The sequence below is a fragment of the Sesamum indicum genome, linkage group LG4 (genome assembly GCF_000512975.1).
Source record: "Sesamum indicum cultivar Zhongzhi No. 13 linkage group LG4, S_indicum_v1.0, whole genome shotgun sequence".
Classification (NCBI taxonomy): domain Eukaryota; kingdom Viridiplantae; phylum Streptophyta; class Magnoliopsida; order Lamiales; family Pedaliaceae; genus Sesamum; species Sesamum indicum.
The window spans coordinates 10,138,183-10,154,685 of NC_026148.1; the positions used below are offsets into that span (position 1 = coordinate 10,138,183).

The window sequence follows — 16,503 nt, forward strand, 5'->3', positions numbered from 1 at the left end:
GAAAATTAACATATGAAAATTTTTATAGTTTGAAAAGGAATAGGAATATAGTTAGCATTGTAATAACTTTTAAGGATGTCATGTAAGTAGTTTATCAATTTTTTTACATGCAAACACAAATACATATATAGAAGAGAAGAGGAAGCATTGGAGAGGTTTAAACCAATCACAACTCAAACCATAAATACCAACCCAAAAACCTGTTCAAAATCTTCTACAAACCAATGAAATGAAATGAAGGTGTAAGCACAAGCAGTATATTGTTTTTAAGAAACAACATATTTAAATACAAAGAGACAACCTTTGTTTCGCAGGTCATTTGAGTCAATACCCGAACCACAACCCTTCACTTGGTGCCAACAACACTTCATTACCTGATACTACTCCATGAGGGTTTCTTTTCTTTTCACCAAAAGGTTCGTTCTTGACTCAAATCCCTGTCCAAAAATGCCATCTCCAACCTTGTAGCATCTGATCTCTCTCTTTTATGGACAAGTTTCATGCATGTTGAGATTTAGTATGCTTTTGTAAGGAAATGAATGCGCGCTAACTGCACTGGAGACCAGACTTGATGCCCTGAAGCGTACGTGCAATGAGCGACTTCACGGTGTCGACGGATTCCATTGTTAGTTTGGCTGCAGGCAGATTGTTGACAAGTATTTGGAACCCTACGGTAAGCAACGAGCCGCTTCTGCCGCCACCGCGATGTCCCTCGTTGCCGTTCTCGGAATTGTTGGAGTTGGAATAACAATCTGGCACGATTGCAAAACCCGATGGCAAGATGGCAATGCTGGAAGAATCACCGCTGTTCACCACTATGTTCATTGATGTTGTTTCAACTGCTGCATGGACGATGAGTGATCCGGATGTGTCCGTACAAGTGTCTTGCAAAATCAGCACGCTGCTCTGATTTGCACTGGATGCTGGAGCCTGCAAATTTGAAATACAGAAAATGAAACTGAAATAAATGGAGAACTGACCGAGCATCCATGGTCTTAGGAACATCCAAGACGTTTCACATATTGAATAGGCAGCGTAAGTTTAACACATTGCATGACCACTCACACTAGTACTCAAAAGGCAGATGTTGTTGCCAGGATCCTGGCCCTTGGGAATCTGCAACATCTGTTGCATAGGACCGTCTTGAGATAAGACGTCCCAATGGCTCCTCATCTTCTCATTCTGCAAGAATTCAAGCAGATGATGAGGTAATACAGGCATCCAAACTGTAGTTGTAGCGCTCATGATAACACCGGGTGGCTCCCCGGGATTACCCATGCTCTTCCGCATCATCAACTTGGTATTATCAGAGCTTTGGACTACTTCCCACTTGTGGACGGTGGCACAAACTCCGGTACAGAAGCTACGAGTCATGCGTTGTGCCAGCATGACGATACTCTTGTTGTTTGCAGAAAGTGCTGAAAAACATGGGAGAGTTTGAGCGTCCAGTGTTGTTTGTTGCAGAGAGCAACTAAAGCATATAAATGTCGCACCTGAATTATCTCTGCTGGAGGCCATAGAGGACCTGATGGTAGCAAAAAGTTCGCATTGGCGTTGTAGGTTGGCAACCCACTTCTGTGCACCAAATGCCAGTCCAGACCTGAGTAATGGCCGGTACAAATTATGGATGATATTCTCGTCATATTCCGTGTGCTCAACCCAGGTTACCTGAAATTCATCTTTTAGGATTAATATGTTTCATCATACAAAGAAAGAAATATAGTATGGGAAAAGGCAAATTATGAGAGAAATTGAAAATAAATAAGTATAAAGAAAGATGTTATGCTTATCAAATCAAGTATTACTATCACAATCATTATATCATAATGCCAATATTTCCTCGCTTAGGGTGCAGATGAAACACATATCCAGAGGCTGTCACTAGTTAACTTCAGAAGATACAAAAAGTTTAATCCAGTTTATACAGCCTCGTGGATAACAAAAAATATTCATGTGATTACATGTGTATGTGTGTGCGTGTGAGAGAGAGGGGGGGGGGGGGGGGTGGGGGGTAGGGGGGGGGGGGGGAGGATGAGGGAGAGAGAAGAATAGAAGCATCGTATCTTTAACCATACACAACCAAAAATTATAGTCCCAACGCCATTACCATAAAGAAAGATTATAGATATTTAAATATGGTTGAAATGCAAATATCTATGTTGTCTTGAAATATTATATTGCAGATGCTTTCCATCTATTCATCCCTAAACTGGAAACAGACAACTAAAGTACTGGATTGTAAAAGTTAGAAGTTTTCATGGTCAAGAATCATAAAGATCAGCTTAAAATAATTAAAGCCAAGCATAAGTCAAGAGGGTTGGATTCAAGCTATCCGCATTAATCTAATTACATACAATAATGACCCAGTCTAGAATCCCGTCTAATTAAGGCGAGTTGGTTAAGGTTGGATTCAGACATGAGAAACTCTTTTACTAATTCACTGTCATCAGTTACCTTGGAGCAGCCATTTGCCATGTTTTGCACAATGCAACCTGAAGGGAGTCTCCTACAATTCACAGAAGTGTTGCCTCTTATGCCATGGAAGATGGTATCAACAGACACGTCAACCACAGCCCACATGTCCTGTCCATGCTGCTTGCAGAAGCGAACGAACTTTACTTGTCGGACGGGGACCATAGGTGAAAGAACTTGGAACTCAGCTTGCATCTAGGATACATGATAGAAAGTGACTTCAGGTGTTTCTTTTTTTATTTAATTATTTATATTTTGTTTCCCCATGGTTTATGTTGAGGGTCTTGGAGGGGTAAGAATACTATACCAGTTGCAGTGCACCATTTCTGTTTCCAGCCATTCCAGGGCAGATTACATTAAGAGTTGAGGCTCTCCCTATGTTCCATGGAAACATTTCTGTCCATTGATTCTGCATACTGAAAGCATATTAGAAATCCATTGATGTGAAGCAGACGATATACCAAACTTGAACCTCGTTTAAATATTTGCCACTCATATTGGAAGCTATATTCCATGAATTGCATTGGTAGAGGAACAATAAGTTGAATATAAGTATAATATAAATCTGGTATTGGGAGTAGGAATTCTTGTTAATAATTGAAGAAATTACCACATCCATCAATGCTTCCACGAGTGCCAAGCTGTTGATGATTACGGTACCAGTAGCTCTAGTTGCTTCAGTTACGAAATGATTGGGCTTCACGCCAATACAAGGGGGAAATGTCTTCATATACTCATCAAGGTTCAAGGATTCTCCGCCTCCGTCCAAGCTTCTGTACCAAAGAGGGCTATCAAGCTGGGCTAGCTTCATCAGCTCATCCATTGCAGCCAACGCAAGCTCTGGAAACAACGACTGGTCCAGGGGAGCATCAACACCCATCATGCCCACGGCAGGCCCATTGGTTTGCATCATGGGAAATGCATTAGGCACCCTATTGCCAAAGTCAAGTCCCAAAGGCAAAGCAGAATCAATAGAGTTCAAACCACAAAAGCTGTTTCTTCCTACTGCAAGATCCAACTTTGAGTTGCAAACCATTGGAGGCATGGAACCACCGTTCCTAGTCAAGAATTTGTTTGCTAGGATCCCAAGTCGACTGAGTTCATCCTTCAGCCTCGCATTCTCAATCATAAGATGGTGCTGCTCTATAGGTACTTCTCCAAGAATAGCTGGGCTGCCACAATTTTCGCATATAGGGTTCCTCATGGCTTCCTTCATGGCGATGTTCTCAATGCGGAGCTTGTCATTTTCTTGTTTTAGGATCGAATTTTCATGGCGCTCCAGTTGAGTCTTTAATCATCACACTCATATCAGTAATGCCAATTCAACAAGCAACTTTAATATGAGAAAACAAACGGGATTCACCTAAAACAAGCATACTATTTTGGCAAATTACCTTCATTTGGGTTCTTCTATTCTGAAACCAAAATTTCACCTGCCTCGGCTCCAAGCCTAGTCTCTTGCCAAGTTCTAGTCTTCCTTTCTCATCAGGATGTGGATTGTCCTTAAAAGAACTAAAGGAGCAAAAACCTCAGCGAGTACTAAAAGTTCTTTTGATTTAGTATTTACCTTAAAACAACAAAACCAGAAATAGAGACGAGAGGCAATAGTGAAACTTACGCTTCAAGCTCTTGAATTTGGTATGCAGTGTGTCTATGGTACTTTTTCCTCTTTGATGACTTATTCTCAGTGGTGTTCTGATCATCCCCTGATGCCGTTTCAAAGTTGTCACTGCCAGACCTGCTGTCAAGCTCATCTTCCCTTGTCCTTCCCATTAAGCCACTATCATAATTTTCACCCATTAAGCCCATCTCCCCAAGGTTCTCCATCTTAGGCTGCTTCATCAGAAACCCCAGAACTTATTACTCCAATCACACAACAAACAACAGTGAATTACATGTACATATTAAAAACTCAAGAAGACAAACAGAAGATAAAAATCATTTGCCAACACACACACACACACACACACACACACTTAGAGAGAGAGAGAGAGAGAGAGAGAGAGAGAGAGAAAGAGAGAGAGTTCATACGAGGGCAAGAGAAAGGGGCGGAGAGATGAACATAGGTTGAGAATGAGAAGAATGGACCATTTGCAAAGGCTGAGAAATAGCACCAGTTGACATGATACCATAAGAACATAAACCATCAGCCACCATTTTCCCACCACCACCACTATGGTCACTAACACCGCCGCCACTACTTTTACCAGTGAACCCCCCAAAGCTCATCTAAAAGAGTGCAAAAATGAGAGGAGAAGAATACAAGAGAACCCTTTTTATCTTCCAAGAAAAAGCTCAAGACTCAAAATGGCGCTCTCTCTTTCAAACTTTCATCTTCCTCCTCAACACCACAAGCCCATCTCCATATATAAATCTACGAGCAATAACCGAAAGTAATAATAACACACGCAAAAGCCTAACTCCTGGCAGCACAAGCATTCACTGTTCTGGTTTGCCTTTCAAGAACTTAGCTATACCTCAAACACATATTTTCACCAACCAAAACGCCAGAAAATTTAAGAACAACCAAACGGGGTTGGTACATGACAACAGAGCTTCCTTACTACGCTCTCACAAGTCACAACCATACCCAGGCCCCCACTTCAAAAACCCTAGTTCTCTTCTAATAAAACCAAAGATTCGGGTTTTGACTATTTTAGCCGTCACCCCAGTAAAGAAGAAAAACAAAAGGGCCTTTAAGAAGAAAATAGAGGGCATCACACATAAAAAACCACACCGCAACGTAGACTTCTCAACACCCTTTCAAATCGACAAAAACTGCCAGAAAACCACATTCTTTTCCATCAAAAGAAAAAGACCCTTTTCACTATTTTAGCTTTTTCCTAACTTGTGATTCTCAAATCATCATCCTATGGGAAAAAAGGGTTAGAACAGGACAACATAACACATTAAAGTACACCACCTTTTTACTGATTCTTTTTTTTGCTTATATGCATACAAAATCTAAACACCAAAGTCCAATGTTGCGACTTCTGAGTGTGACCATCAGAGCAGAAGAAGCTGAACTCTAACACATAAAAGAATCAGATAAATACAAATTCCCAGATTTGTAGACTTCTTATTCCTCGAAGTTATTAATTTATTTGCAATAAAAAATGATTCTTGGCAGGTTTAGAGCTGACTTACAGTGACTCCAATGGCACACTTACACTCAATGAATTCTTTCTTTTTTCTTTTTTTAATTTTTCCAGAGGCCCTTTTCAAGATTGACTCTGTTGCAGAAGAAAGATTGATTTTTTCTTGAGAAATCCAAAGAACAGAAGAAAGGAAAAGAAAGGGCCTTGAGATTGAATTTGGAACCCCAATTCTTGAACCTTGAAATGGTAGAAAAGAGGGAAAAAAAATAGGAAAAAAAAGAGCGAATAAATGAAATTGTATATATAGCAATAACGTTAATAGGATTTTCAAGGGTGGGTAGGCGTGGGGTCTCCTATTACAAATGTGCGTGTGCTGTGTCCGGATGCCCTTTCTCCACGCTCGTGATTCGGTGCGTGGATTTCACTTTATTAATTTATTTATTACCGTTTGACATTTGATTTGAGGATATACTTTGAAATATCAGAGTAATTTGCAGGATTTTTCAAATTTTTTGTGAATATAAATGGGAATATATTGATATGAAAAAATATCTAAGCATCAAGAATTTCAAATTATTCAGAGTTAATGATGTATCTTATAAATGTAAAATAATAAATTAGTATATATATGTATATTTATTATTTATATACCAGTTCAGATAATATTCAAGAACGATCCATTTACATGAATAAAAGATTCAAATCAAGATTTTCATGTAAGTAATAGAGATATTTTGCAAATCAGACTTTATTTTGAGGTCCTTATTCATTTAATCGAATTCGAGTCTTTTCTGTTTTGTAATAGTTTTTTTTTATTTTCTGGCAGATGTTGTTTTATGATTTTATGTGGTTTGAAAAATGAGATAATTACACATCCCTCCAATGAGGTTTGGTATAATTACACGTAAACCCTCTTTGGTGTGGAAGATTAGATCTAGCACTTGTGATGTTTACTTCTGCCTAACAAATAAGTTCATCCACTAGTCTAAATTCATTGAACTTGCTTATATTAGCAAACAAATTAAAAAAAAATTCAATATTTACCCTCCAATTGACTTATTATTGATTTATTGCAGATTAAATAAATTTTTTTATGATCAATTACATTCATACGTTTTCATGTGTCAATGCATGTGAGAAGGTATATCTTCACTGTTATAAATATAGTTTAGTCAGGAAAAAAATGTTTGACTTGCTAAAAATCGATCAAATGTAAATATGAATTTTTATTCAACTTTTTTTTTTTGGTCAAAATCAGCAAATTCAATGAATTTTGGCTAATGGATGGATTTATTTGTTAGACGGAAATAAATCTTAAGAGTGCTTAATATAATTTCCAAAACCACGGGGGGTTAACGTGAAATTACACCAAACTTCAGGGGAAGAAAGTGTAATTATTCATTAAAAAATTACATTTAGTGTTCATGATCCTTATTTTCGTCCAACAAATAGGTCCATCCGTTAGTTGAAATCACTGAATTTCTTTATATTAACAAAAAATAAATAAATAAAAATCGATAATCCTCGTTGACTTATTGTAGGGTAAATAATTTTTTTAATAAATTATCTTTAAAATATTAAAAATATACATCCTCACACCAATTAACATGTGAACATGTATAAGGACAACTTAATCATAAAAAAAAATATTTGATTTGCAACAAACTAGTAATGAATCAATACGAGAATAAATATAGATTTTTATCAAATTTTTTCTAATATCAACAATTTCGATGAATTTTGACTAAATGAAGGACTTATTTATTAGATGAGAACAACTCTCAAAGATATTAAATATAATTTTTTAAATCATAGAGGATCTATGTCAATTATACCAAAACTTAGGGTGGAGAGTGTAATTCTTTTTCCCCTGTTGTAGATGAAGCCTAAGAGTAGCTTAGATGGTAGGTTGAAAATTTTGGGAATAGAAATTATGATGCAATCTATTAGAATTGATTGTCACCTGTCACTCATTATGGTCATATCTGTATTAAAGCTAATAGCATCAAATAGACCTAAAGTCTCAATATCAATAATATTTCCAATGTACATTTATTTATTTATTTACATATATAGATATAATATAAAAATAAAATCACGATAACAAATCGCTTGAATTCTCATTTTGCTAAATATTTAAGATTCGAACATAATAATAATATTTTTACAACACGTATTTATTATTAAAATTATATTAATTATTTATTAATAATTGAAAAAAAAAGTTGTATTAGTTAACTATCCAATTCGAAGGTCTCGCATAACGGTATCCGTCGATGTCTTGTGCATCGGCCCCCCTCTCGGAAGGAGGCGTTCTTCGCGTTCCACCTAAGATGTGCAGAAAATGTCCAGACCAAAAACCAATTTAGGTATATAGATAAAGACAAATAAGAAAAAATTGAAGCTTGCCTATAATATAAACATGTCTTCTTCAGTTGAATTAAATAAATTTGGACAAGCATCAAACCCCCCCAACCCCCAACTAGCCCAAAATGGTACCATCATATCTGTACTAAAAAATCTACCGGTTTTGGAAGAATAATGGGAGATTTTGAGGAGAGAAATGGACCATATGTTGGTCATAAAGGAGGGAATTTCATGTTATTTGATAGTTTGATGTGTATCAAATATGTACGGCGGGTTATTACATTAAATAAATAGTTTGTAATTATTAAATAATTTAGCACAATGAAAATTATGTTATTGTCGTTAAATTTTAAAGGATGGTTGTTTTTACTGTTCATCGTTTTTTCATCTAATGATCTTAGATGGACCGACTCTATTGAAACTGGCTCCTCCGCAGAATTACACCAAAAAGTAAAAAACACATGCACAATAATAAGCAAAGGTAAATTAGAACGAACATTTATGAAATTTGGCATGATTAAGAATAACAATTAGTTCAATCTTCTTTAAGTTTTCATTTATTTTTATATTAAACTGACCAAAATGCCCTTGTGGATTAAGAATTATAATTTTACTTATTTTTAGTTTTTTCGTTTTTTATTGATTGAGTTGATAATATTTTTATAATTTTTTAATTTTTTGCATCCACTCTATTTGATTTTCTTTTTACAATTTTTTTAAATAAAAAAGATACAATAAGGGCATAGTTGACAATTTCATACCTTCATTTAAGAATTACATAATTTTATCAAACATCAAAATGGTATTTGTAGTTTTTCAAACGATAAGAGAGTATTCGTAATTATGCCAAAACATCATGAAAGGTCGTTGTAGTTTACCCTAGTAAGCAATATGAATAGAAAATCATAGAATCACCGAGTCTAGAAGTATCACTAAGTGTTCACATTTCTCCTATTAAGGGAGGGTCCGCTCGACCCAATCAGTCTCGAAATCTAAAATTACAACCATAAATTATTTAATACATGGCATAATTTGAGAATAACATACCATTAACCCAAGCCTCAGTGGTTCATTTTCACTTACTTTCTACGCACGATCTCTAAATCACTTTGTTGATTTAATCACTTGAATAATTTAATTTAAAAAATTACGAAACTCTGACCTTATGTTAAATTTTAAGTTATTCAATTCATGTCGATCAAATGCAAACAAACTTTTGCAGATTCAGTAACAAGTAACCAACTTTTGACACTTAGCTGCAACAATGTTGAAGCAAAATGAGGTTCAGAAAATGAACTGTGTGTTGGGAATTAATCCCAGAAGTGACGAGCCCGAAATTTTAATCAAATTATTACAGAAAATTTGTGGATTACAAAAATTCTTAATACATACTACTATTACAATAATAAGAAATTATTATAAAAATAATATTAAATCTACAGAACATAATACATGTAATAAACAGTAAATAAGAACGGAATAAAAACGAAAGGCTCAGGGAATTAGATTCGAGAGGAAAGCCCACAGCCACTTAAACCGACAACCACACATGGTTGTTATACCCAACTCAAAGTCACAAAGGCCCCAACAACACAAGCCACCAAGGCTCCAACTACTCAAGCCACAAAGGCTTCAATCACCTCACAAAAATAGCCTCGGTCACGAAAATCCCAAACCACAAAGGTAACACTGTTAGGAGAAGGGGAGAGAATATTTTTGTTCTATGTTAGATTGACTTGCAGAGTCATGGAGGAAAATGTATTTATAATAAGACGCCATTAATGGCGGTTAGGGCGGTGCAAGAAGAAAATTGAGGAGGAAGACGAGAGAGAGAGAGAGAGAGAGAGAGAGAGAGGGGAGATGGAGAACGAGGAGGCAGAGAGAAAGGAGGGAAAAATTTAGAATTACTGTAGCAAATTAAGGAAACAAGAAGCCAAAGGGAGCAAGTTGGATAAATGAGTTAGGCGGAGGGAGTGGGCTGGGAGGAGCGGGGGCAAGGAAGGTTGGCAGCCTTTCAAGAGTGTGTGGACTTGGACTTATCATTTTAATCCCGAGCTAAAAATAATTTCCAACACTATGCCTAATAACTATTAATTGCTGAAATTTATAACTATCAAATTACTCACTCAAAAATGCCTTTTAATTTCTTAATTATTAATAATTTCCAACACTGTGCCTAATAACTATTAATTGGAAAATATTATTTCGAGTTTGATCCTGCTGCACTTTTTAATATTTGTCTATTTAAATTGCATATATAACTATGTTACGAATATATTTATTATATAGTTAATTTAATTTAATCCAACCTCATTTAAATTTTTTTCCTTTTTTTATTTTTTAGCTGTAGAATAGTTGTGCAAGCTTCGGTATTTCATGGAAATCTATGTTATTTATATATTTTATCTTTTTTAGTATTTATTAATGATAAAATGGAGTAGTTATTATAGGAAACATCATTGAATACCCAATGATGCAAATCTCAACTACTTCTTCTCCACCCAAAAGCGTATCTACAAAAGTTATAATGACGTTTTTGAAATTCTCAGGATTTGTTCTTTTGCAAAAAGTTATGATGTTTTTATTTGTTAAACATGCTATATCTTATTATTATTTTTTATTTTTATCTACAATCCTTTGTTAATTTTATGACCACTATATACAAATAAGAAAAATAAAACATTTTTTCGATTGATAAAATATACCAATTATCACTTTTTTTTAATGTTATTTACCAATCAATTGATCTACCTATATTATACAATTTTTTTATGTAGTTCCAATTATTATTACGAGTCAGATCATACTGTATATATTGATAATAAATATATTTATAAATCATTATATGGAAGCAAAATCTTATATTATAGATATATTATGCACAATAAATAATTTATTTTTAGGATTAATTATACTTATCATCACTAACGAATACCCGGTGCCAGAAACATTCTCTAACATTCAAAATGTATAAAAAATGTCCAATTGATATGTGATTTTTTATAATGATAATATTCATTTAGATTTTTTTTAAATATTTTTTACAATGATAATATTCATTTGGATTTTGGAATGAAAGCTTGTTGGTTTTCCTCATAAAAAAAATATATATATGTTATAAACTTAGAGAAACTCTAAATTTATTGGCCTATCACTCTTGATAGAATATAAAGAAATAATATATGTATTTCTCCAACAAACTTTCTTATTCACTCCAAAATCACTTTACAAATGAAATACATGGTAGTATTTATAGACCACCAAAATTGTTGTTACAAAATACATCATAACTATTTTAATTACAAATTATAATGGGGGATACAAAAGGGTGTATAACATAATGGGTATTAAAAAAGAATATGAAGAGGTGTATGCATTCATATATACATATTATATATAATACTCCCCCTTGAATGCATACCTCTTTATCATATACATCCTGCCTCGTTAAAAACCTTGCCTGAAAAAATCCAATGGGATAAAAATCAAGACTAAGGAAAAGAGTACAGTTGTATAATCTCCCCCTCAAATGAAACTGATATCTTTGACGCATGCCAATATTATGTACGAGTTGTTTGAACACCTTTGTTGGTAATGCCTTTGTAAACAAATCTGCTAAGTTCTGACTTGATGAAATTTGTTGAACATCAACTTTGCCTTCCACTTGAAGCTCGTGAGTGGAGAAAAATTTTGGTAATATGTGCTTGGTTCTGTCGCCTTTAACATAACCATCCTTGATTTGGGCGATGCATGCCGCATTGTCTTCATATATTACTGTGGGACTTTTCTCGATTAATTTCAGTCCACATGACTCATGCACATAATGTATTAGTGATCTGAGCCATACACATTCACGCCCAGCCTCGTATAATGCAATTAATTTTGCATGATTTGATGAGGTGGCTACTAAAGTCTGTTTGGTTGAACGCCATGAAATAGCAGTTCCACCATACATGAATACATATCCAGATTGAGATATAGCTTTATGTGGATCAGATAAATACCCCGCATCTGAATAACCAACTAATTTGGTTATTTTAGCATCATCATGCCTTTCAAAATATAGTCCCATGTCACTTGTTCCACGTAAATAACGTAGAATGTCTTTAACACCATTCCAATGTCTCTTTGTTGGTGTTGAACTATATCTTGCTAGTAGATTAACTGAAAATGCTCTATCTGGTCGGGTATTATTAGCAAGATACATCAATGTACCAATTGCACTGGGATATGGTACTTATGGACCCAAAATTTCATCATTATGTGCTGGAGGACGGAAAGGATCTTTATTAATATCAAGCGATCGAACTACCATAGGTGTCAATGGATGAGCTTTGTCCATATGAAAACGCTTAAGAACTTTTTCTATATAGTTCGATTGATGAATGAAAATTCCACCCTTAGTATGTTCGAACTGCAGGCCGAGACAATACTTTGTAGTGCCTAAATCTTTCATCTCAAAACTCACTTTTTAAGTAAGCAACTGCTTGTCGAATCTCTTCAGGAGATCCAATAATATTCAAATCATCAACATACACAGCTATGATTACAAATCCCGACTCTGTCCTCTTTATGAATAAACATGGACTTATTTGATTATGGCAAAATCCTTTCTTTATTAAGTACTCACTAAGACGATTGTACCACATACGTCCTGATTGTTTAAGTCCGTACAATGACCTTTTCAATTTGATGGAGTACATATGACGAGACTTTCACTGTAATGCTTCAGGCAATTTTAATCCTTCAGGGATTCTCATATAGATATCTGTATCCAATGACCCATACAGATATGCAGTTACCACATCCATGAGCTGCATTTGCAGTTGTTCAATTATTGATAAACTGATTAAAAATCTAAGTGTGATAGCATCCACTACATGTGAATATGTTTCAGTAAAATCAATTCTGGGCTTTTGAATAAAGCCTTGGGCCACAAGTCTAGCTTTGTACCTTACAACTTCATTTCGTTCATTTCTCTTGCATATAAACACCCACTTATAGCCAACAGGCTTGATATCTTTTGGTGTTAGAATTATTGGTCCAAATACTTCTCGCTTATTTAGAGAGTCTAGCTCATCTTGTATGGCCTTTTTCCAACTTTTTCAATCATTTCGATATCTACCCATAGTTTGAGGATCATTTCCATCTTCATCCATGATTTGGATGGCTACAGAATAGGCAAAAATATCATTCATTTCAATTTCTTTTTGATACCAACCTAAACTGTTATGAGCATAATTAATAGACATCTTGTAACTGTCCTCGAGATCTTGCTCATTACTTTTAGAGTCATCAGATAAAATCGCTTCAGGGATTTTATCCTTAGAGACACTAGTGGTCACATTAGCATCGTGATTAATTGAGACGATATGCTCCTTTCTCTTTCGAGGATTTGCATCTTTAGAGCCAAGTGGTCTACCACGCTTCCAGCGTATTTGTGACTCAGATGCGTTTGATTTATTTAGAATCGCTTCAGGGACTTCTAAACGAGCTGGAACATTTTCAGCCTGAATATATGATTTTGTGACCTTTTTGGTATTTATCAATGCTTATGGTAGCCTATTTGCAACACTTTGCAAATGTATGATCCGTTGAACTTCAAGTTCACTATCATTTGTTCGTGGATCCATAAAAGATATAGATGTTGCATTCCATGCAATATCTTTCCTCTTAATCTCCTTATTTACTCCCCCTAATGCCGGGAATACGGGACATACACCGCACAACCAAACACATTTAAATGAGATATATTTGGTTCTCTTCCTGAGACCAATTGTAATGGAGAAAATTTATGATAAGCGGTAGGTTTAAGACGAATTAGAGGCGCTGCATGCAAAATTGCATGCCCCCATGCCGATGAAGGCAATTTTGACCTCATCAATAAGGGTCTAGTTATTAATTGTAACCGCTTAATTAACGACTCTGCCAGGCCGTTTTGAGTATGTACGTGAGCAGCTGGATGCTCCACAACTATCCCAATTGATTGACAATAATTATTGAAGGATTTAGAAGTAAATTCTCCCGCATTATCTAACCTTATCCTTTTAATAGGATAATCAGAAAAATGAGCTCTCAATTTAATAATTTGGGCTAACAGTAGGGGTGGGCGATCGGGTCGGGTTCATCGGGTCCCGACCCGACCCGACTCAACGGGTTCGGGTAAAAGGAGTCCGTTTGTTCGGATTTTTTTAACGGGTTTGGATAAACCGAAACCCGCCTATTTTTAATCGGATCGAGTTCGGGTTATAATACTCAACCCGATTAACCCGATCGGGTACCCGATTGAAAAAGGGGGAAAATTTTTGTAGGGTTTTATCCCGTCTCCTGCCACTTCTTCTTCCCTCTCAGTCTGTGTTTTCCCTCTCTCTCACTAACCCTTCTCGTCGTCTATCGCACAAGACTCGCCGTCACACAAGACTCGCTGTCGCCTTCTTGCCGTCACTCGCCGCCTGTCGCCGCCGCACGGTAAGGAATCTGTATATGATATAATGTTTCTGCAATTTTGCCTTCTTCCTTAGTTTCAAATTTCAAAGTGATGAAGTTGCTCTCTGTTTGCTGCTACTGTCTGTCTGTCTCATACAAGATACTCTTCTCAGGTGTCAATACGCAGCATGCTTATTTGTTCAAGCACCCTTCTACTGTTCTACACTTCTACATATGATCTTTAGAAATCTATTTATGCATTAATGGTAGGAACTGGAGAATCAAAACTTAGTTGAATGATTTCTTTAAATTAATGTCAGTATTTTACAGAAGCTAACTTAAATCAGAATTATTAGGCTCCTCATGGCTAACTTGGAAGACAGATTTCTGTGTACCAAGCGGTTCAAGTAATTTAAGGAATAGAATGAAAAACAAAAAAATATAAACAAAAGAAAAACGAATAGTAGTCTATAGATCACATTAAGAAAATTAAAGAATACTGGAGAGAGCTTGTTTTACACCTGCGGCAGCCATTTTCGAACGAAAGATACTGCTTTTGCTCAAGTGTTCTGTAGTTGGGTTAAGACGAATGTCAATTATTGGTTAGACGGAAGGACAACCAACAATAAATTGATCACATAATTCACATTAACAAAATTCTTGAAAGAAGGAGAAACAAAATTCTACTGTGTACGCACCATTTTCCATCATTATGAAGTCCTGAATTTCATGTATAGGGTCTCAGTTCTGCTTAAATTCTCAAAGTTAAAGGTTTAATGGGCTTCTGTTATTTTTTTGTTTTAGTGAATTTTGATTGAGATTAGAATCCAAATATTTATATCATCTAAGTTCATGGTAATTTGGTTTGTGCTTTTTTCATACCCAAATTTTGGAGGAAATATTTGTAATCACATGATTCACATCTATATCTGCCAAAGCAACATTTTCTTGTTGGGAGTATATTTCGATACTTTTTATTCAGTTAATTGGTTGATCCCTTCACTGATATAATTGTTCACTTTCTCCTAAAATTGTTCAAACTATTATTTGTGCTCAAGATTGGATCCGTAAAGATTCCAAGCCAATAAGCATAGAAGAAGATTTAAATGAAATTGAAATGTTTGAGCAAGGTACTTTTTATTTTTTCTTTTGCTTTGTTTTATATTAAATTCTATATACTTTTATTTGTATTAATCTCAATCTTTTTTTTGTTTGTTTTCATGTAGAGCTGACAAAATTGGGAGTCGATTCAACCATAATTGATATTTGATTGGACTACTTTGGAGTTTGGACTATTTTAGATCTAGTACTTCACATGTAATTGTAAATTGATGATTTGAATGTAATGACTTGATGGATTATTTTGTTCATGTTGGTTGGTAATGATGTTTGCAAAAATTGAATGTCTCTTGTGATTCTTTGCCATTGCAATTTATTTTATGAATAAAATTTCATTGCTTTATAATAATAATAATAAAAAAAAAAACTTGAGGACAACTACCCGAACCCGACTGTCGGGTAAACGACTAACCGGGTACCCGCCCTACTCGGGTTCAGGGTCGGGTAGTGTTATACACTATCCGACAAGTCGGGTACCCGACCCGACAAACCCGAACCCGAGGAACCCGACCCGATGCCCACCTCTAGCTAACAGTCTTTCAAAAGCAACATTTCGTGTTGACAACAAGCTTACATGTGACCAACGTGTTGATGCGTCAATCAACACCATAAAATATTTAAATGGCCCACATGACGGTGTTATTGGCCCGCATATGTCTCCTTGAATTCGTTCAAGAAACATAGGAGATTCTACATTCACTTTTGTCATAGATGGCTTTATAATTAATTTTCCAAGAGAACAAGCCGAACATATAAAATCACTTTTAACAAGGAACTTCAGGTCCTTTAGTGGGTGTCCATGTGAATTTTCAATGATCCTATATATCATTGTTTTACCTGGATGGCCAAGTCTATCATGCCACAAAGTAAAAATACTTTGATCAACTAACTTCGTGTTAGTGATACTATGTGTTTCAACGGAGCTTATCAATGTGTCATATAAGCCAGAAGTATATGTTCTCATTCTTTCTAAAACTTGCTTCTGGCCAGTTTTATATGTTGTAAGGTACAGATATTCGAT

The 16,503-nt window shown here is 35.4% G+C and overlaps 1 protein-coding gene across 1 annotated transcript; it reads right to left on the minus strand.

The window, feature by feature from the left end:
- Positions 163–5,439, minus strand: LOC105160506 (homeobox-leucine zipper protein ANTHOCYANINLESS 2). The gene is made up of 9 exons (XM_011077906.2): positions 4,504–5,439; positions 4,091–4,305; positions 3,867–3,984; positions 3,083–3,760; positions 2,780–2,881; positions 2,455–2,667; positions 1,494–1,668; positions 1,066–1,418; positions 163–930 (listed from the first exon to the last, which is right to left on the minus strand). The coding sequence occupies exons 1-9, from the start codon at positions 4,699–4,701 to the stop codon at positions 547–549; spliced, it is 2,436 nt and encodes an 811-aa protein (XP_011076208.1). The 5' UTR covers positions 4,702–5,439; the 3' UTR covers positions 163–546.

Excerpts from the sequence above, each read along its gene's own strand:
- LOC105160506 (XM_011077906.2), bottom strand. The coding sequence starts at position 4,701 with ATGAGCTTTGGGGGGTTCACTGGTAAAAGTAGTGGCGGCGGTGTTAGT. Across the intron at positions 2,668-2,779 it reads GAAATGGTGCACTGCAACTG|ATGCAAGCTGAGTTCCAAGT; the intron begins GTATAGTATTCT and ends CATGTATCCTAG. Across the intron at positions 1,669-2,454 it reads TGGCAAATGGCTGCTCCAAG|GTAACCTGGGTTGAGCACAC; the intron begins GTAACTGATGAC and ends GATGAATTTCAG.